Source organism: Nomia melanderi, chromosome 7, assembly GCF_051020985.1.
Source record: "Nomia melanderi isolate GNS246 chromosome 7, iyNomMela1, whole genome shotgun sequence".
In the NCBI taxonomy this organism is placed as follows: Eukaryota; Metazoa; Arthropoda; class Insecta; order Hymenoptera; family Halictidae; genus Nomia; species Nomia melanderi.
Window position 1 is genome coordinate 16711465 of NC_135005.1, and position 21643 is coordinate 16733107.

Here is a 21643-nt window from a genome sequence, read left to right on the forward strand (position 1 = left end):
CGAATAAATCTGCGGAACGATCGCGCGCCGACGGGTCGGCTGCGCGGGGGTCGGGAAAGGTGGGAACGCGGCGGAGAAAAACGGGCCGCTTGGAATCGCGACGCAGCCAGCCGTCGAGCCGCGGGAGAAAAGAGTCCAAGGGGCTCGATTGCGCGAGCGAGGGTCAACGAGAATGTTGCGTGCGCGCGTCGTTACGCCACCAGTCGCGATACCTCCGCGACCAATGTAATCGCGATATGCATACCCTCCGCGCACCTGGCTCTCTCGCCTCGCCGCCCCTCTGCCCCCTCGAGCGGCGAAAAAACGCTTCACGAATGCGAAACACGTGCGAAACGTTTTACGTCGGACTAATCGCCGCACCGGTCCCCTACCCGCTCGGCGGGAGACACCAACGTGCCGGTGATTCGTGTTCGTTAGTCCGTGGCTGATCGTGACCTAATCCTTCACCCGCAAAGACGGCTCGGTGGTCGTTGACGGCGCGTGCACGTGCTCCGAGATACGAGGCACGGTTGTTTTCGAACTTGAACCTCCTTGGTAGCTCACGGTTTTCACCTTGCAGGTGGCACAAGCAACATGTTTCTGGTAGAAAGAAAAATCGGTCTGTACATTGTACTCTCGGCTGAGAAGTGTTGGCTCTTCTCGGTGAGAAGTCGAGGAGGCAAGGCGATGCTTCAAGCTTTCAGTCCTGATGTCCGGGTCACCATCGTCTTCTACATTGTCCTCGTTGATGTAACTACTTTTCTTCCCTTCCGTCTTCAGCTTCGTCTCTCTCTGTATTCAGTCTCGCTTCTATTCTGTATTATCTCTGCGCACCGATGAATACTGCGTTGAAAAACAGCCGAAATATCGGGATTGATAGAGGCCCTTTCTTGACTTTTCGACAAGAGGAGCCAACGCTTCTCAGACGGGGAGTACATATTTCTTTTCGGTAGTGCTTGTTCTTGCAACGAAAATTGATTTTACGAGTATTCCTGGGTACCGAAAAGGTTGATCGTAATTGTCTCGGAAATATGGATTCTCCGGTTTCCGAGGAAACCGAAGGAATGGATGCGCCTGTACGTTGGATGGGATTGAATGAAAATTTTCCGCGTTAACGCGACGAGATGCGTCGATGGGACGTCGCGAGGGTAACTCGAGCGAGCAGGGGGCGACGCGTCGGTGTACGGAGGCGAGGTAACGTCGCTCGAGCCGATCTTTACGATAAGTCGAGGGGGAAAGGGAGGCGACGTCCCCTGGTCGGACGCGCATCTTCCTGGTTATAATGCCAGCGGACAGCGTCGAGAAGCATAGACGTTTGCTGGCACCCAACCAGCTGCCAGAACCCGTACGGGTTCATCCGTGCAGCTCGACCCCGCGACACGGTACAGTGCGCCGAGTAGACCGCGCCGCTGCACGGATATTTCACAATTGCTCGAGAAGATTAATGTCGAGAGCCCGATGTCGAGAGCGTGATCCAACCACGGCTTCGGGACGTCGACCGCCGCGGCGACATTACGATTCGTCGCCGTTGATTTTTTACACGATCGAACGAGCACGCCGCTCGAACCGCTCAATTATATGCCCCGGGAAGGAATTGGACGTCGATCGACAGAGTTGATCGCCGAGTGTTTACCGAGCAGCTCCGATAGAGTTACCTCGAACGTTCCTCGTTAAATTCACCGATTTCCTCGCGCGATCGAGCACCGGCTTTCACGATGATTTATGAATACGAGCCGCGCGGATTGTCGTTGGCAGCGGTGTAACGCTGATCCGAAATGCGAAATATAGAACGGCACCGTTTTGTTCGACGCTCTGCTTACCGATGGACCAGAACTTTTGTGGAAAACCGTACAATGGTCTGTCGGAGCTCCCGTAAATTTGCGGCGGGCTTTGAATTGGGTCGCGCAACAATTGGACAAACCGTTTTCCCCTTCTGTTGTCGGCGAGACGAATTGCTGTGCGCTGTTTCGATCCTTTGAACGCCTCATCCGGGAACTGCAGATTCCTCTGTGTCCCTCCTTTGAAATGTATTGATCGGTGGCGCGATCGTGAGCATCCTCCTCTCTTGTTTCTCGTGTCTTTCGAAAAGACGTTTCGCAACGATGCGGAAATACACGCGGAAAACTCCTTCGATTCGCCACTTCGGATTCGTTTCTATGCGAAACGCGAACAGACCTGACCGGCTAACAAGTTGGAACGATGTAGCATGCAACTCCTCTCTACGTGTTGCAATCGCCGGTTTACCTCGGCAACAGCTGCACGCGTTGCGAATTCCCGGTAGAGAATTTAGCACCGTCGCGTCACCGCTTCGGGAGGCGGCGGCGGTTTCGCGATCACGGAAGTTCCGCGCGAAACAACCCCCCTTTGTTCTTTCGTTTCGCAACGTAAACGCTTGGGAACTGTGCACTCTTTGGCGCTGGTACAGAATTAAATGAAAATCGCGGCGCGTCCGCCGTATCCCTTAACGAATCGCTCTTTGTGTACATTAGCGATCGTTTTCCCTCTTATTCGCTGCAAGGGAGGAGCAGGAAGGGTCCGTGACACCCTCGGCAACCTGGGGTAGCGACTCTATATACGTTTCACGACAAAGGAGCGTTGATACGCTCGTTTGCGACTGCTTCCGGGATCGAATCGGGCGATCCTTCCAGCGAACAAACTCCTCCACCACGAATCTCCCCGGTTTTACCGTACGTCTTGCTCGTTTCTCCTCCGCTTCTCCATTTCTACGATGGTCGCCGATCCCCGTAACTTCCCGATTGCGCGTCAACGATGACCAATGATCCTTCGCGAGGAATAATATTACGTAACACATTGAGAGAATCCTCATGGGCAACGAATTACGCCGACAAATACGCATTGCAGGACGCCTGTCGGCCGAATAGAGAGGGTTCCTTCGGCGACAGATGGCCCTTGGAAACGGATCCTAATCGCAACGATTTCCATTCGCCGACATGCATCGCCGTGCGAGTCAGTCGGTTGGAAAGGCGAGCCCGACCGGACCTCTGGGGCGCTTTAGGGCGAGAAGAAAAAATCGGCGGAGTTAACCACGGCGAACGACATTGGATATCTAATTATCCGTCCGGGGACTCGTTTCTCCGGGCAGCGAGAGCAGAATGAGCCGGCCGTCCGGCGCGCAGCACACACGCTCGCCGCGGGAGCGTTATCTACGTACGCACCTCCGTAATCCTGTCGACTTTGCGTGCATCCCGAGGATTCTTACGCGTGTACGCGGGGAGGAACGCGCTCGTGTTACGGTTCGCCCGGTACTACAGTTACGTTAATGCCCGTGACAGAGACACGTCCAGGCCATAGGAGAAAAAAACTCGAAGAAGGTGGAAAAAACGAGAGGAGGCGGCGGCGGAGAGAGAACCCGTGGCCGCGAGCAACCGGTCGGAGGAGAGGAGGAGGAGCAGGAGGAGGCGAGAGGAACAGAAACGGGCAGAAAGGAGAGAATGACGGACGGAAACTGTAACCGATTATTACGCGTTGCTCCTCGGCCGAAGGACACGCTTCCTGCACCTCGGTCGGCCTCGGTGCCCGGGCTTATTAGCGGCTGGAGTAATTGACTTTTCTGTCAGTCCGCGGTACCATTAAAACCAACACGCGTGGACGGATGTCACCGTTCGAGTTCCGTTACTTTTCTCCCTTCTAGGAGTCACGACAGCGAAACTGTCGTGACGGTTCACGATATCTTGCAACCTCGTCTACCCCACTCTCTCCATTGTCATCTCCGCTTCGCGATACTATTGGCGCAACCGTTCCCCGCACCGTTGTCAACAGATTTTTCCGCTCGTACAGAGAAATCAGACGTTTCGCGCGTATTATCCTCTTCGTTTCCCTTCCTTTCCGGCTGGTAATCATTGTTATTATCCCGGACGAGCGTTCGAACGCGGCCGATTCGCGCGATTGGCTCGCGTTAACAATAATCGCCGGGGTATCGACGATAAATGGTCCGAGACAACAATGCCGGGCCGCGGGAGAGACGCGGGTGGAAGGGGGCCGCGGAAAGGGGGCGTAATTTCGCGGAGGAACAAAAGAAAATCAGACGGGACTTGAAAATTTATCGCCGACTTAAGAAGGAGCGGAAGGCCCTTAGAGGCGCGGTTTCGAATTTACGGCGAGTGAATCACGTCGGACGCGCCGCGTTCCCACAAGTCGTGAGAATCATTTATTCCGTGTCCGCGTTGCGGGGAACCTCGCGTCCGACGTCGTGAAACGACGTCGCAGGACCACCCGTTCTCTGCAGCGCTTTTCAGCCCTTTGTACTCGCTCGTGCGGCTCTCGGTCGTCGCTCGACTCGATTCACTGAAATTAGACAGTTTCGCGTATCAACCCTTAACGGGCCGGAAGTACTTCGAGTTTACTCACCGCGGAAAAATACCGTAACATAGATAACAAGCGGAAGCAAGTTACAGTGATCAAAATAATCAGATGACTTTTGAACCTAGTTAGTAAAACTGCCATGCAGTTTATATGGCGGCGTTGACTCGTTAAGGGTCAATACCGCGCCTTGCGCAACGCATCGATGGGATTCCATATCTCATCGGAAAACGTTGAATATTTCTAGCGAAAAAGCTCTCGAGTGCAAAGGGTTAGAGGAACGCGGATAGAATATTTCCGTACGTACTTCTGCCTCCCACTTACCGAACCATCGACGGGATCTGTCTAAAAGGGAATTGGAAAGAGGCCGGGGAACGGTAAAGTAAAAGTTCGGAAAACTTCCGGTGTAAAAGCATCGCGTTCCCGAATATTGAAGTGCCACGGGAAAATATTCTTCTTAATCCGCGGATGGAGTTATCTCGACGAGGAATCGATTGTAGACATGATGGGACGCCGTTCGCGATGTAATTCCGTGGGACTGCGAACGTAAACGGCGCGATTGTACACGGGAATCGGCAATTTTTCTCTTTCCGGTACATCGATCATCGCTCGCAGCACCGTCGAAATGGCGGCACTGCCGGCGACAGGAAGTCACGGTGCCGGAAATCTCGTTCGATGTAACGTTACATGCCCATGGCCGGAAGTGGACATCTTCGAGCCGCTTGATCGCCGTTCGGCGAACAATTAAGCCGATGAACGGTGCGCGCGTGTCGAACGATTTCGATGAGCGCGTGCGCCATTACGACGCGATTAACCTTCTTCGCTGCTCGACGCTTTGCTTTAACTGACCTAACTTATCAAACGAGTGTATCGCGAGATATCCATCGCAACGAGTTCACTCGTCGTACGCAGGGGTTAAAAGACTGGCACCGACGTTTAGTTTACGGGGTCGTCGTGTTTCTACGCCAAAATTATCCGAGTATTCGGTACGTCTGTTCCAAGGATTGATTCCTACCGGTTTGCTCCACCGATCCGGGGCGATTGTTTCGAATTTTTCGCATCGATGAACGCTCTAATTGAGGGGAGGGTCGCCGACGATTCTTCGATATTGCCCATTCAACCTCTACCGTTATGATTAGACTGCGGATATTATGCGTTTATAGCATTTGAAAACGTGTAATCAGAAGGGATTACGCAAACAACTTCACTGAATTCCGCGCTGAAACGGACGAGTTTCCAGCTACACCTTTCGTAAATCGTCCGACGTCCGATAGACGCGAAGCCTGCGAACGCGCTTCGAAGAATATCTTCCCCAGTCTCCGTTTGCGACTGTTACGCAGCTAATTAAATCGAATGATCGAGCTGCCACTGTGTCTGACTTGCCACGAAATTGATCCAGAAATAGAAAACCGAAAGCCCACCGAGTCCTGAAGAACATCGGCTGCGTACTCGGCGGTAATGTCCGCTGCCCGAGGGTTAAAGAGTCTAATAAGTCTGCCGGCGGGTACGGTGGACCCCAATTTGCGTCGCAGTTCCATCGCCGTCTCGCAGTTACGTAACCGTCGCGTGTTGATCACGCGCGCCAGGCAAATATTATGGTAATGCAATTCATAATCGATAGCAGGCCCGACCGCCGGGGGCAATTTCGCGTGAAAATTTTCAGCGGTTTAGCAAGCTCGTACCGGCGAACGAAGAGGGGTCTACGAAACAATACCAGCCAACCGGGAAAATATTTGAAGGATTGCGTAACTCGGCGACCAGACGAACACCGGCACTCTAATGGAGCGGTTAAATAACAGGCCGAACTGTTCTCACGTAAAAATGAACGCAGAAACAGCGATAAGACAACCTGTGACAAGCCTTTGTTCCCGTTCGATTCGCATGGAAATCGAGGATAAAATGTCTCCCGGTTTTTCCCACCTCCGGGCCATGCCCGCATGGCAACACTGGAAGCATTACAATAGATAACCCTTCGTCCGATAGCGAACGTAACACGGTCCATAAAGAGTTGCGACGCGTAAAGGATTTAGGTGTACCGTCGGTCGAAGATGAAACAACCGGATCCAGGATCGCGGCCGCGAATAGAATCCGCCGGTCGTTTCAGCAAACGAATAGCAGCAGGCTATAAAGAACGATTCCGTGATAGCTGGGGGGCGAGAGCGAACGTCGCGGAGTCCGTGAATAGCGGCCGATGCAAATGTATCAGCGTAGAGCGGACAGATGTAGTCAGCGATGCCGTAATCGCGTCGCGCGAGTCCGTTGCCCGGCCGTCGCCTTCGTCATTGTTTGCGCTGCCAGTGCGTTCGCCGCTAGCGAATCCGAGGAGTTCGTCAACGCTCGCCCGCCGACGAGGCGAATGCCTAGGCCGATCGGCGTCCCGCGGATCGGCACGCGTCTCCGTTTACGCGTAACGAACGGCGAGGGCGGGCCGCTCGAGGCAGCGCCGAAAAAGACTCACTCGAGCGAAACGGTGGCGAGACGCGATGGCGGGCGAAGGCTTGGGGCGAGACAACGCTCTGCGACTCTTCCGGCGAGGGAGGGTTCGGCCGCTCGCCCGTCGAGTAGGTTCCGTATCCACGGGAATCTCGAGAGAGGAGAGCTTGTTGGGCAGACGACGGTCGAAGGCGCGCGCGCTCTTTTCTTTTCCTCTTTTTTCGTGACGCGCCGGCCTGGGGCAAGGTTTTATTCTCGATGTCGACATTCGTCTGTCGGCGCACCCGCGCTGTTCTAGGAGTCATTGCCCTCCTCGGTCTATCCCGAGGTTCTCACGCGTTTCCATAGAGCATAGGCCGGGCCGGGCCGCGACGCGCGCTCGTTCGTACGTGTTCGTGTCACCTGTCTGCGAAAACAGGTGCCTATTCAGGCGGCGAGATCGCTTCCCTCCGCTCGGCGCCGCTTCGTCTCGCGCCACGCCTGCTCGCCGACACCATTGCCCATTGAAAGAGAGTGGCTGCGCGCGGCCAGGGTTGAACGCTGCGTGCCGAGCGCGCGAAGGGTGCATCTCGCCGCTCCTCCCGACTAATGGCCTTTTTTAGAATCGCCGGCTTCGTGCTTACCCTCCGAGGAGAATGAGCCGGCGCGCGGCTAACCCAGACCCGTTTTCGTTCCTCGGTCCTCGAGTCGCGAATCCCGGTCGACGCGTCGCCGCGCGCTTTTCAATCCCAATCCCACCGCGAGGCGAAATTCTCCTGTAAAAACCTGACCACGGAATATCGCGTTTCTGTTGCAGCTAGCCCAAATGCCAGTCCAGCACGCGAGCCTGACGAAAACTACCGTCTCCAGAACTGTTTGCCGCGAGCGTAAGTACCCGGGGAATTCTCCGCCGAATCCGGTTATCCGGTTCGCGACGTTCGCGTAATTGGATCCGCTCGAGATGCACGGTGACTCGCGGAATTGATCGAATAGTTTCGTTCGTTGTACTCTTTATTAGTTATAGAGTCATTCGAGATGTACACTAAGCATTAATACTTCGGACGTTAACTAGATCCGAAGGACCGAATCAACTTCGTAATTCAGCGTCAAAGGGACGGTTAACAAACAACCCGACTTTGTGACTGTATTTCAAGAAAACTAGAAACGATGCTGCTATGCGATCAATTCCGCGAGTCACCGTAGCTTACCATTCGCGTCGTGAGAACAGATTTCGCGTCCGGTCCCCGACTACGTTAACGAGACGAAACGGTTCTCTATTAGTATACCGTTGCATCGGGATAAAAGAACGAGGAACACGATAATACTCTTCCAACAGCGCGAGATGGATCTCGCGGACCACCCGCGAGATTCTCCTCGCGGGAGACCTCGTCTTCCTCCGCCGCCGTCTATCCTCAAACCTTTTTCTCCTTAAAAACTACCGCCCCCGCCGCTAATGAATCTGTTCGCGACAGCTGCGGTACCAAGATGTGTCCGATAAACGCTCGATACCCGAAGAATGCAACGGTCGAAACGCGACTGCCATTGTTCCGTTCGGTCGCCGGCGATAAAGGCGACGTTGTGCGGGCGCAAGTCGAGCCGTTCAAGAGGTTGATGTTTACGCGCGCAGGCTCGCATATAGCGGAGCCCTTGAAAGTGCATCGCGAAGTCTCGAGCGATGATTGAAACCCGGGGGCCGATTCGCGTGGTTGGCGCGGGCGGAGTGCGCGAAACCGATATAGGTAAAAGCGACTACGGCGGCAGCGTGGCGTGGCGTGGCATGGCGGCGGCGGCGGGGTCGGTCCGATATAGACGCGAAAGCGTCTATTGCATCGCCGCCCGGCTCGATCGAACCGCGAGACGGATCGGGTCGAGTCGGGACGGGGCGCGAGCAGAGAGTTTCAGTTGAGTCGAGCAGCGAACTTCGGAGCACAGTGGAGTAGACATAGGTATAAGCGTCCGAGGCCGCCATTCCTCTAACCTTTGGTCGGTTTTGCGTCGCGGCGAGACCGCGACGCGACGCTCTCCGCCCGGCCAGTTGCGGCGAACCGTTCTCCCGACGAGCGTGCCCGCCGCTCGCGTTTCTTCCGCGTTCGATCCTTCCTTTCGATTCTCTCCGCCCTGGCGACGCGACGCGACGCGACCCGAGAAACCGGCCTGCTTCTCTTTTCCGCCGGAACACGACCGCGCGAGTCGAAGGTAAAGGGTACATCTGCAACGGAGTCGCGCGAGAGCGAAGCATAGAGACACACGTTTCCGTTTTAGAATGGAAACGTTCGCGTCGAAGTCACAGCTGAAGTAATCGACCACTAGTAATATACTCGGCAAGTTTAAGTGATTAACACCGCGAGACACTCGTTGCTCGACGCAGCTCTTCCAGCTCTCCCATGCAGCTCTCCCTCGACTCTCGGTGGCAGAGTTCGCGTTCAACGGGACGACTCGTTAAACTTGTCACTTCCCGCGACAGACAACCGTACTCGTCGGATCTCGAATTCTGTCTAAAATAATCGCTGCTGATCCGGATGGATCGCAGCCAGAAGGTGCACACCTGCGCACTCGTCGAAAATATCCGGCTTTCGACGGTCAATCGAACTGTACCTAGAGTCGCTTTCTTAATTTTTTATCCGCAAAGTCTCGGCCAGCTGTGCCGCCGCGCCGTTTTGAATATTTCAACGCGAAAAGATTACGATCGCGCGCGCGGGTATCGAGCTCTAGGACCGAGTCCGCTTCCATCGCGCTCGATCTCGATCGAGGGAATTCTCGTGGCGGCGTAAAATGCCCCGGTAAAAAACGGGATACGGAGAATCGCTGCTGGGAGACGGTCCGTGAGTCACGATCCGCTTCTCGAGCGGCTTTCGCGGTGCCGCGCCACACCGCGCCGCGCTGGTATCTTCCTGGGCGCATCCTTTGAGCGCGAACGCGATCCACTGTGGTCAGCCGTGATCCCAACGTCTTGGATTCCCGTTGCAACTCCCGGGATTCCTCTCTCGATCTTCCCCGTTCGATCCGAAACGTTCTTTTTTCCCCCCTACCGAAAAGCGTGCAGCTCGAACGGAGTGTACCGACCGTCGAGACAGGTTCCCTCGTTCACGGGTTTTTCGATTTACAGCCGGGCGTGGATGCACGGAAGGGGACGCGGCGCGACGCGTTGCCGGTCGTCCACGGGAAAGAAAGCGTTTCACGGAGATCGTTGAAGCGTTAACAGATATTAACTCACGACGCTCGGTGTAATTAGTTCCAATTGGTAATTCAAGCGCGACCTCTTTCCCGCTCGACTCGGCTCGGCGAGACCGGACGAGCAAAAGGATGGATGGCCCAGACCGATCAACCAGGCGCATCGATTTCTCCGTCGCGCCGCGCAGCGCCGAGTCGATGTTGCGCCGCGGTGGCCCCGCAGCGATCTCCTCTGTTTCCCGTTTCCGGTCTGAGTTCGGTCTCGTTGGTTTGTTTGCTCGCAGGTGAACGGAGGCAGGACGATGTTGTCGTACATGCTGCCCACGGACGACAAGCCGCCACCGGGAGACACGAATCAGGCCAACCATCGCGCTGGTAAGCTGCAGAAGAGCCCGAGAGAACGCGCTCACCTTGCCACCAAGTCGGGCATCGTCGTTTCCCCGAGGAGTCGCGCGGACACGGTCAAAACCATGATCGTCCCGACCAAGATCGAGGAGAACGTCGCCGGCGAGCAACACCACCGGCAGCCCGAGCAACACGGGCTTCCGTCGAACGAGAGCCCGAAGCACAACGGCACCGTGGTCAAGAAGTCGACGCTGCATACCTCGAAGGTCACCAAAGACGACAGCCTGTACAGCATCAACAGCGACGCCAGCACGGTCGGCAGCGATCGGAAGAACAAAATCTTCAACGGGGCGAAGCACACTAGTCTGAAAAGGTGAGGAAACGCGCCGGTTCGCCGGGAAGCACGCTAACGGAGCGCCGAGGTAACCGAGTTCAGGGGGTCACCCGAGACCACCTTTCTAATTCGGTTCGCTGGGTCTTTAACCTTCTACCCTGGGTGTATCAAACTCGCGCGACCGATTAAACTCTTTCTCCCTCTCTCTCTCTCTCTTCTCTGTCTCTCTCCGACGGATCAGCATCGATCGTCCCGCAGTTTACCTCGAACTTGGGAAATCATCGATAATCCTCGTCCCGTTTTATCGGCGACGTCGTCCGAGATAAACGACCGCGCGCGCGTTTTTCGCTATTTTTTCTCCCCGGCCAGCGCGATACGACTTCCTCTCGACCGGTATCGAGAAAATACGCGCTTCCGCGTGACGGGCGCGACTTGGACGGGGACCGTGCCGCTGGCAGGGGCGCAAGAGCACGCGGAATGGCAGGAACGCGCGTTTACGTCGATGCGACCGCGCCGAGGAAAACCGGAGCGAGTCGTTCACTGTCAAGGTGCGAACGTTTGGAACCGTTGCTCGGGTTAAAATTATCCCGCGACTCGATAAACGTCGGCCGGTCGTGTCTTTTTTTGAATCCGGCGCTCCGGCTCGGCGGCTTCGTTTTCTCCTTTCTTCCTTTTATTTTCGTCGGCGTTAAGGTCGATGGGGATTGACGGGGCGCGAGCGAATTGTAATCGACGGCGGCTTTCGGTGTGCCCCGCACGCCAACGCTACCGGCACGGACGAAGAAAGCCGGAGGGACACGATCCGCCGCGCGCGCGTTAATATATTTCATCGGACGTTGCTTTACAAAGCGGACACGATCGAAGCCTCGGACGGCGGCGGAGGATGTCATAGCGTATATACCGGTTTGCGAGCCCCGTCTTTCGCCCGGCGCATCCCACTGAAACTCCCGTGACATTTACATGTTGGCTAGGTCACGGTCATGCGAACGTCTTGTGAACCGTGCTCGAACAAAGCCCAACCTATACAGCCTTTTGTCCTTGCGGCCGGAGTTACGAGTTCGAATTCTTTGTCGATTACACGCGCACTTTAATAAACATCGTTTTCAGGACGCGGGACGCGTCGCTCGCGCGCAAAGCTGCGACCCGGGGAAATTTTACGGTGCAACTTTCACGGAATACTTGAAGCATGAAGCTTATCTTGAAGGTCGCGCGGAGAGAATATTTTTTATACGCTCTCGAATCGAATTTTTCTTCCTTAAGCCGCTTACTTTACGATACCTGCGTGCGCTCTTGGAATTCCTTGTTAATCCCCTGCACTCGAAACTTTTCCCCCGGAAATATTCAGCATTTTCTCCTGAACGATACAAACGACATTCTTCGAAGCTAACCAATCGAGTAAACGTACGCGAAATTAAGGAGCGAAGCTTAATATTAGATTTCAAACTGAATTTTGTTCGTATTCAATCAAGAGATGTCCGAGAGTCGCTTCTCGTGAGCGCGAGAGGTTTAAAAATTCGAGTCGGTTCGATTGCTCGGTGGTTTCGGTTTAAAGGGAAAGGGTTAAAGGCGTTTGACGCCGTTCCTTCGGCCGGGTGAAAGCTGAGAGCGACGTCTCGGCGAGAGCCTCCCAGATTTGCGCAATTTCCTCGTGCAACAGTTTCCATTTTGTCGTTTTTGCGTGAGTCACGGCGCGTTAGGAAGTGCTTTCGGAGCGAATAAATTTGCGCGTTTCGGAGGAAGAGAACGAGAGAGCGACGCGTGGGCAGATGGTTGCGAATTATAGTTACGTCATCGGCAACGGTTTGAAACGGTGACATAGATCGGGCGCAAGCAGAGAGGGGTCGCCTGTGTCAAACAAAGGGATACGACGGTGTGTACAGTGTGTACACAGTCGTTGGAATATTTACGATCAATTTCGGGAGGATACAATGCTCTTTGTTGTACGACAGAATGTCCGAACAATCGAAACACCGGCTCGGTTCTACCTGCACCGGCGAATCGATTCCGTGGAATAAAAAAATGTCACTCGAGGCTGCGGTTTACAAAGAAAGCGGACATGAATATTCACTTGGAGATACGAATGTCATAATACGTCTGTTCGTTGTTTACCTATTCTACTTATCGCGACTACGGCGTACGTGTATCGGACCTTCGAAGTTTTCTTTTAAACGCAGACCATCGCACAAGTAGATTGTATATATATTCTTTCGTAGTAAACAATAAGTTGTACTTCGGTGAATCAAGTGGTTCCGTTATCACGGAGGCGTTCGTATTTTCCCTGGATCGCGGTACTTACACGGAAGCTCGCGATAACGGAGCCACGTGAGCCGCGATGCATCTCCTCCGTGACGTATCGGTGTGTTACCCTTGAAACGGTGCAGCGCCGTTGAATGATCTTCCCGCCACGTGGCAGCACCGCGCCGACGATCCACTCTAGTCTGGATCAGAACCCCGGCCCGCGAGAGAAAGAAGGAAACTCGTCGCGACCGGGGAATATTGATCAACCACCGGAGCCTAATGCTGCTCAGGCGCACCATAAGTTCTCCGTCGACCGCTGGAACCAACATGAAATATAAAGCGATCGTTTTTAAACCTAAAGTTATCGAGTCGCGCGACTAGTTTTTCCCAGCGACCAGATCGTACCCGTTAAAATGTCTCTTGCAACTCTTATTCCAACGCGCGCGCGAATTCATTCGTATGTTAATTCCTACGGGATCGTAGAACTAGTCCTGACGTAACGATCGAATATCGATTATCCGTCGGTGATCCAGGGAAAAAATGATTTCTGCCGGGGACAGTTAGAAAGGTCGATGCTACCGTGGCTGGCTGCGCGTCGCGTAAAATAGGCGTACAGAATCCAGACTCGCAGCTTTAATCTCGATACTCGGTGCTTGATCGGCGTAACCGGATCCCTCGATCGCGGGATTTCGATTTTGATACCGGACCGCCCGCTGCATGCGGTTACCGAGTGTCCGATTCACTCGCTTCGAGCGCTGTCACGCGATAGGAAATTGAGGTTTACGACAACTATTTTTTCGGCTTACCGCGCGGCTGCCTATACGCTTTTCTTTTGTTGCCAAATCGATGTCCATCGTACGTATACGCTTACATGCACGGCTGCTCTGTAGAACGCAGTCGGAACCTATCCGCGAGAATACGTTGAACCGACTCGATCCTACGGAAGATACGAGTGCATCCCTCGGGATAACATGTTCTTCTCATTCCGCAGAGTTTCCTTCGGTTCGAGCAAGGGATCGATGGTAGAAACTCTGGTATACGAGACACCTGTTCAAGAAGAACCGGAAACCAATCGCTTTCTGGACCACAACGGACTCGTACCCTCTATGATCGTACCTGTACCCGATACCGAGTAAGTAGACAGCTTTTTCTACCCTCGATTGTTGATCAGCGCGCGTGGAATCCTACCGCGTCAACCTCTGTACAATACCAATTGTAGCTACGGATAATGACGTCTTTAGTCCATAATCCCAACGAGAACGTGAGGAAGGATTCGGGTCCTACGGCCGAAACAAAGGGTATCATTGTTATAGAAAAGAGAAAGCTCGACGGATCCGGGACAAAGTAGTCCCCTCCAGAGTGTTACTTTACTGTTTAGAACAATTCCGCCTTTGAAATGCCGAAAAAGGTCCTAGACCTGAGGACTCTTGCGGGTTCAGTCCCCTAAAAGATCCCCTTCTGCTTCAGGTACCGTTGGCTTGATTCGCGGCAACCTTAGCTTTGAATATACAGGTAAAAGTATCTCGTTCATTTGTGCCGTTTGACCTGCCGCTGAAACAGAGCGAGTGTCGAGTTTTAAATGAATTCCGCTTTTCCCTGTTACCGTCGAGTAGAATTAAGGGATGACGACGTTCAACCTCGTATTCTTCCTTCTACTGGTTTCATTAACACGTTGACTGCCACGGTGATCGGTGACCGGACTTTGAAATAATTTGGAAACAATTATAATTCGTAAGATAACTGAGACGTCGAGTAAAAATATTCGATAACGTGAATAAGTAGATAATATTGTAACGTAAGAATCGTGGTAGCGAATAATTAATAATTCTTATTTATCTTTGTCACAAGGATGTAAGTGATACGCGAAACGCTCATGTTTTTCGTGCCAGTCAACGTGTTAACCGACTATAAAGCTTTCCAGATCATGAACGTTGAGATTGAAATCAGATGTCACCGGCGTGCCAATTCCGGATGCTCGCGCCCACGCGCGCGAACCGTTTAATAAGCTTCCGTTTGTCGTCTAATGCGATCGTTATCGCGGCCAATTTCTTTAATCGGCGACGCTGGAACGTTCAACGCCGGTTTTCGGCAACGAGCATCGCGAACAGGACCACGTTTCATTGACCTGGAAAACAACTCGTTGCCCGGGTAATTCTTCTGCTTTCCTCCGTACCCTTTCTTCCGAATAAATTTCGCATTTGCGTACACGCGAGGCGGCGGCGGCACACGCACGCTCCAAGCACGCTCGCGTCGCGGAGAATTCCGCTCGAAACCGAAAAGTGGCACACCGACATAAAAGGTGGCGATATTGACATCATTCTCGGAAAGGTTTAAAATAGAGATAACGCGTGATGTCATTCGAGGAATTTGCACGTCGATGAATATGAATTTGCGGCGCGTGTGCCTCGCGGTATGTCCGGTTACAACGTGCCTCCAAGTGCCATGTATAACAGCGGCAATAATAATAACAACGCGCACTCGTTGCCGCGAGCCGCCTGGGAAAAGATAAGAAGAAACCGGGAATAAGACATGCGTGCTGCAACATCGACGCAAGGACGACACGAATAACGATCGCGTTTACTCATCGATAAACGATCGTTTGACCGTTTCAGTCCCACGAACAGCGCGACCGCGCTCCTTTCGTTTCAACTCAGAAACTAAACATTTCTACATTTTTCCAGTTCTAAGCGGGCAATCGCAAAAACGAGAATGCATAATTAAAAGGAAAGACAAATAAGCTTCATCTGATTCTACGAACCGATAGACTTCCACTTTTAGGCAGCGTAACCGCCATCGCGCCGCTTGGGACTCAGTTAACCCTCTGCACTCGAAAGTTGTTCATTTGAAACATTCTATACTTCCTAATCAGACAAGATTCTCTAAAATGAATTTACCAAGAAATCGCACATAAATCAGGGAAAGCTATTTTCTTTCAAAGTTTCACTTAACGGTAACTACCAAAGTCTATTATCCTCCTGTATCCAATCACCTAGCGACTGGCAGTCGACCCTCAAGCAACTAAGACCTTCAAAGGGCTAACACTTCCACGCACACCTCATCTACACTGAAAAAATGATAAACCTACAAGCAATAATCATACACGTCTCTCCGACAACCCTCGTCTGAACGTTCCCGATGATCGCGCAAAATTTCATATTCTCATGCGTCCCGCGGGAAACGAGTAAACCGGAAAGCAGTAAAGACACCTAACGGTTCTTCGTTTATTTTCCAACGTCCGCTGCTAGCTGCAGAACGAGCGGAATAAAACGAAAAAACGGCCGCGGCGACACGCGCATCCTTTGCAGCCTCGATACACGCGCGCGTCGGCCCGTTTCCGTTGTCCCCCGAGAGAGGACGACTGCGTCGCGGTTTCCTCTCGCGACGCCGGGGTTCCCCTGGCCAGTGCCGAGGGAGACCGGGCGGAGCGAGGGAAGTCTGTGCGAACGCAGGCGTGGTGCCGAGGATTTACGATCGATTCCGCGGCTCGTATATACACCGTGCTCCGCCGGAGACGCGAAGTTTAGTCGGTGTCGTGCCCGGGCATCGGTCAACAGCCTCGCCGCGAGTGTTCCCGCGAAACGTCCACGTTCGTGTCTGTCGGTTGCGCACAGTGATCGCCGCGGATCGAGCTAGATCGGTGTCTCGAGGGTGCGGACCGGTGCATGCCAGGTGTAGCCAGGGGAGCCTGTCGTTGTTCCCGAGCCGCGGCCACGGGGAGCTGACGGATTCTCGTCTGTCAGGTAGGTCCGCCAAGTCCAGTCCCATTCAGCTCGACTCCGCTCCGCTCGGACGCTCGTAAACAGCCCGGCTAGTGGTCTCGTCGAGGCACGCTGATTCGGAGCGGAGATCGCGCGGGTGGACCGTTGCTAAGTACGATCGTGTGCTCGGCTTCAAACGATTTCGAAACTGTCGCTCCGTGGAAGCTGTTAGCAAGAACGAGTACAATTGATTGCTCTGCATTATGTTACGAAGGGAGAAATATATTTATTGCGTTTTCAACTTGCGCGTTTCTGGTTTGGATTTATCTGAGTTTCTTTGGTAATTTCTGGGAGAATCTGTGTCTTTTTTATTATTGCGAAAGAGACCAAAATGGGTCATTCGGAGCCAGTGGGCTAGTGTTGAGAATTTTTAACTGGGTTACGTTTACTTTGAAAGTACTTTGCGAAGGATTTGTAGGTGCTTTTTGAGTTCGTTTATTCGAGAGTAGTTTTGGTTGAAGTCGGTGCCTCTGAATTGCGCAGTTTTCAGTTTGAGACTACTGCTCTACGGAAGGCACAGATTTTTATTGAGAAGCTTCGTCCAAGGTTTTTACTTGGAAACAACTGCTGCTTTGTAGAATAGGTTCTTTGTAATTCGTCTTCACGAGACGTTCGGAGATTCTACTTGAGTTCCTCTCACTTGCAATGTTCGGCTCGAAAGTACCACTCTAAGACTACAGTTTCTTTTCGAGACGAACGTTACTCCGATTGTTGCAAATCGATGCACGATTGTTTTTCGAAAGAGACCTGTGGCACCTGGGCGAACGGAATACAGTCGCGTCCTACCCCCACTCCGAATGTTGCGACCCCGGAACGATCGGGGTGGGGTGAGCAGCTAACGTTCTTCTGGAAAATAGAGTATAGTCGGTGTTTTCGCGAGCCAGGAACGCCGGGGAACCGAGTTAACCTAATAAAAAGGGGAGCGGTGCGAGAAACGTGTCGCAGTTAGGGGAGGTAGGGGAAATGCAAAAGAGACCCGACCCGGAATACACGTTCCTCCGACCAGTTACCATGGCGACGAGCCATCTTGACACACTACAGACCCTTTCTTCCGAACCCGCGGATTCTCTTTTTTCCCCTGTAGAGCCATCGCTAACCCTCCGCTCGCGGGGACCAGGTAACAAAACGTTGTTCCTCGCGTTAACCCATCGATTCCCTCGTCTTTCGCGCGTTCGAATCGTCGCCTCGCCTCGCCTCTGCACGCTCGAACCGGTGCTCGCGCCGGGTCGAGTGCAATTCAAATGCAACGCCGTTCCGAGAAACGATTTCCGTATTAACCTTGCATTCGCGAGATCGACGCGCAACACGGTCAACGCGTTTCCAGCGTTCTCCCATCCGCGATCTTGATTACACCGGAGAGATATTTCATTCGATCAATGGAGGACCAATTACCGGAGAAATTTTCATTCCGCCCGGAGATCGCAGTCGAACGTGTTTCGAATTACTCGCGAACCACTCGCGTTACCTGAAAACTCCGCGCTCTGGACCGAACAGTTATGCAACGAGATACTTTACGATTTTAACGAGCACTTTTTCGAAACGGCCGCGTTCCGCGGATAAAACCGTGGCGTACCTTTGACCTATCCGCGAAGCGAACGGACATATTATTGCACGTTCGGTTCGCATCGATTTCCCCGAGAAATCGTTCCGTTGCATCGATCGGATCGATTCAGCGGCGAAGGTCCCGCTGGAAAGCTGGCTTTCCAAAGAAGCCGTGCCTCGCAAACCGAGCAGCTCTCGAATGCTTATCGCCGATTGAAATACAGTCGAATCGGTGTCGCGCGAAAGATAATACTGTTATCTTACCTCGGCGAGCTATCGTTATTTTTCTAACGCCGTCCGCGCGCTTTATCCGCGTATCTCTCGCGCGACTCTCGCTCCATCGAGCATTCCTTCGCCGTGAAATCCTTGCGAAACGTCTGATACCCATCTCCCGGTTCTCTCGCCGAGCATAATGCTGTGGGAAGACGGCGATCGAGTCGGGCACGATGCGGCCGCAACATCAATGAAAGCTAGTTTACTCCGGTGTACCGTTGATCGACCAAAAAATCAGCTAGAAGCGGTCGAACCTGTCGTGTCTTCGTCTCAGACAATTCAATCGATTGGTCGCGCGCAGCTTCTTCGCAAAAACGCGCAAACCAGCGCTCCTTTTTGCCGCCGAGAGTCGTCTCGAGCACGAAAAACGAAGTTTCACCGTGGTCTCCCATGGACGCGGGAAGCGCGAACGAATCGGGTCCCGAAGATTTCGTAACGCTGTCGGCGGGCGAAGGAGAAAAAGGAAAAAGAAATCACCGCGCCAGAAGTTGTATAACAATCGAACGGTTTCTTCGCGGCGCGTTTGTTCGGCCGCGCTTTCGTAACCGTGTAAATTGAAGCGTGATATGGAAGTTGAACGAGAGAGCCGGCGATGCGTGACCGGCGTGTCTAACGCGTATCACCGCGTTAAACATCGAAAGACACGCAGTTTTTCGACCGTCCGACGCGCCTCTTACCGTTTGATCGATACCCCGGCCAGACAGGGATCCGAAAAAATCGGGGTTGCCCGGCGAACCACGCCCCTAGGAGATTTGGATTTGTCGCGACGTAGTCTCCGACGGATTCCCGTGCTCCTCGAGCGTCGTTGGGGACTTGCTCCAACGACGGACATCGTTTCGACGCGTCGTATACTATCCTCCAAACGAACCCTTCCATTTCGACTGGACGGTACGTGACTCAGTGGACTGAACAGCTACCGGAGACAATCGCGCACGACTTGGTTCTCTACTGTCCTACAGAAGGGACTCGAACGAGAAGCTTTCCTATGAAAATTGTAGACCGAAGTCGAGTGGGAAAACTCTTGCATCATAGATATTGATACCTCGCAGACAGAAATACATCTGTTAAGTCATACGTATAAGAAGTTTACTTGAAAACACCTGTGCAACGTTCAGTTCACTGTTATAGAGAGTTGAACAAATAGACCTAACGCGATTTAACGCTACAACTACCGAGCAGTCGAATCGACATTTCTAAATTTCGGAGCTCTAAGAATGCAGCTAATGAGATTTTAATTGACTTACGGTTCGCTCTGAGTATTACTAAATCCGCGGAGAGGCACGATATCTTTTTGATCATTGGGAAAGAAGAATGGAATGCGTCGACTCGACCCATCTGGTAGTTCTAGCGTTAAGGGATGGCTTCGGTAGATTCAGCTGGTTATCCGTCTCCTTTCGACAAAGCACACGAGCCGAGAGGAGCCTACTCCGGGTACCCAGCGATAAATTCCACGCGACGATGAGCACGAATTGACGACACCCGCGTGGGCGTCTGCGTCGCGATACCTAAAGTCGCGGCAGTCCCATTAGGCCGGATCGCGTACCCCTCGTCGCGGTGGAACCGATCGGATACGCTATATCGTGAGAAGTTAAAAATACACCGAGCCAGAAACGAAACAGGCGTGCCGCTTCGGAATCGGAAACGCGGAGCCGCCGCGTCGATCGCTTGTACCGCGTGCAACGGATAATAGATAACAAGCTACCGACGTCCATCGAGAAGATTATTCCGAGCGATTCGCGCTCCCGCGATTGTCCGCGCGGTCTCTCGCTCGCCTTTTGCTCGGTAATCGAGCGAATCGTTTTTTTATCGACGCAAATCCATCGGACGCGCACCGAATTTTCTAAACGTTATCTTCTCGCCGGGCAGAATAGGATAAACCGTACGACAAATGTCCGTGAAGCTAACGCTGAAAGCTTCGGACGGTTGTAAATAAAATAAGAATCCCGCGGATAAGCTCGTACCCGACGCAGCGTGTCCCATGAATGGATAAAATGGCGGACGGCCGACGTCGGGGCAGAAAATTCGCTGGCAGACACATCCGTGACCGGCGCGGCATCCAGCGCGTTAAGAAATGGCAAGCGTGACCAGGACAGCATTGAATATTCCGTGCGGATTGTAGGTAGATTCTCGATACCACTGACCGTTCCCGTTCGCATCGAGTGTAGCGAGGTCGACCTCGCGGGGTTACAGACGCAATGGCGCCCACGTACTCACCACGTTCGCCCGCCCTTTATTCCTCCGCTGATCAATGCGATTTTCTCTCGGCTATCGCGTCGCCGTGGAACGCGATCTTCGCTGGAAATAGGTTAACCCCATGCGGCTATTATTCCCCGTGTTACACTTTCTTAAGCGAGAGTTTAACCCTTTACCCTATGATTCGTCAGTTATAATTTACACGGATACTCTCTGTTAACGATTTATCGAAGAAAAGCGAAACATTCTAGGTACATTCCGTGTGTACGTCTGTGAAGTATAATAATCGATAGTGTAACGGTAGCGTACTGCGACTAGAAAACAACCGTATTCGTTAATAAGAATACAAATGTAACGATGGGTGCGTTTAACCCCGAGGATCATTATTTCCCGCTCGTGCGGCGGACGATTAAAATTTCACGTAGCATTTTTCTCGGCCCCTCGCGTGACTCATCAACAATTTTCTCGGTTACGTTGTCGCGTGGATGGTCTCGGCTTCCGCAAATTATGCGCTCGGCGTCTCGAGGAGAGAAGAATGTTCGCACGCGCGAGCGCGCGTTTGCGAGGGAACGTTTCGGGATGATATCACCGATTCAAGGTCTAAAGTTTAAATCGTACAAGTAGGTGTTTAACTGGCCGATGACGTCAGACCACGCGCTACCGTGGCAAAAGACCTCGAACGTGGGTGTTTGGAAACGGGAGGGCAGAGCGTGGCAGGCGGAGACGCTCCGAGAACTCTCGTAAACATTCGCTCTGTACAGGGTGTGCGAGAAGCTATGTGCGCGGCGTCGGCGTCGCGTCGAGGGTATTTCGAAACGGAAAAAAGAATTCCAGATTGCCACTGAAATCGTGAAACAATACTGAATTCTTAGATCTTAATCGCTCGCAAGCCAACTCAGTCTGATTTCTCTAAATTTCAATGGAAAAAATAATATTCTCTTTAGTCATTCAAGGATTTACTCGTCGATAGTTCATTCTAGGCCAGTCCTTCTCTTTGTAGCTTCCAAATATGTCGTATAATCATTTCAAAAGCCGAAACATGAATTTTCTCAATGTTTCTTTTCTGAACTTAACCGCA

General features: G+C 52.9%; 1 protein-coding gene across 5 annotated transcripts in view; it reads left to right on the forward strand.

Moving 5' to 3' along the window:
• Positions 1-21643, forward strand: part of LOC116424984 (uncharacterized) — a 64681-nt gene that overhangs the window by 14100 nt on the left and 28938 nt on the right. Inside the window, exons 1-4 of one of the 5 annotated variants that reach the window (XM_076369460.1) lie at positions 3127-3147; positions 7529-7598; positions 10167-10600; positions 13791-13931. In XM_076369460.1, coding sequence (XP_076225575.1) covers positions 10185-10600; positions 13791-13931 — 557 coding nt within the window. In that variant the 5' untranslated portion in view covers positions 3127-3147; positions 7529-7598; positions 10167-10184. Of the gene's footprint in view, positions 1-3126; positions 3148-7528; positions 7599-8639; positions 8658-8738; positions 8908-10166; positions 10601-13790; positions 13932-21643 lie in introns of those variants that run through there. The other 4 variants (XM_031972101.2, XM_031972104.2, XM_031972102.2 and 1 more) reach the window with 4 other exon arrangements.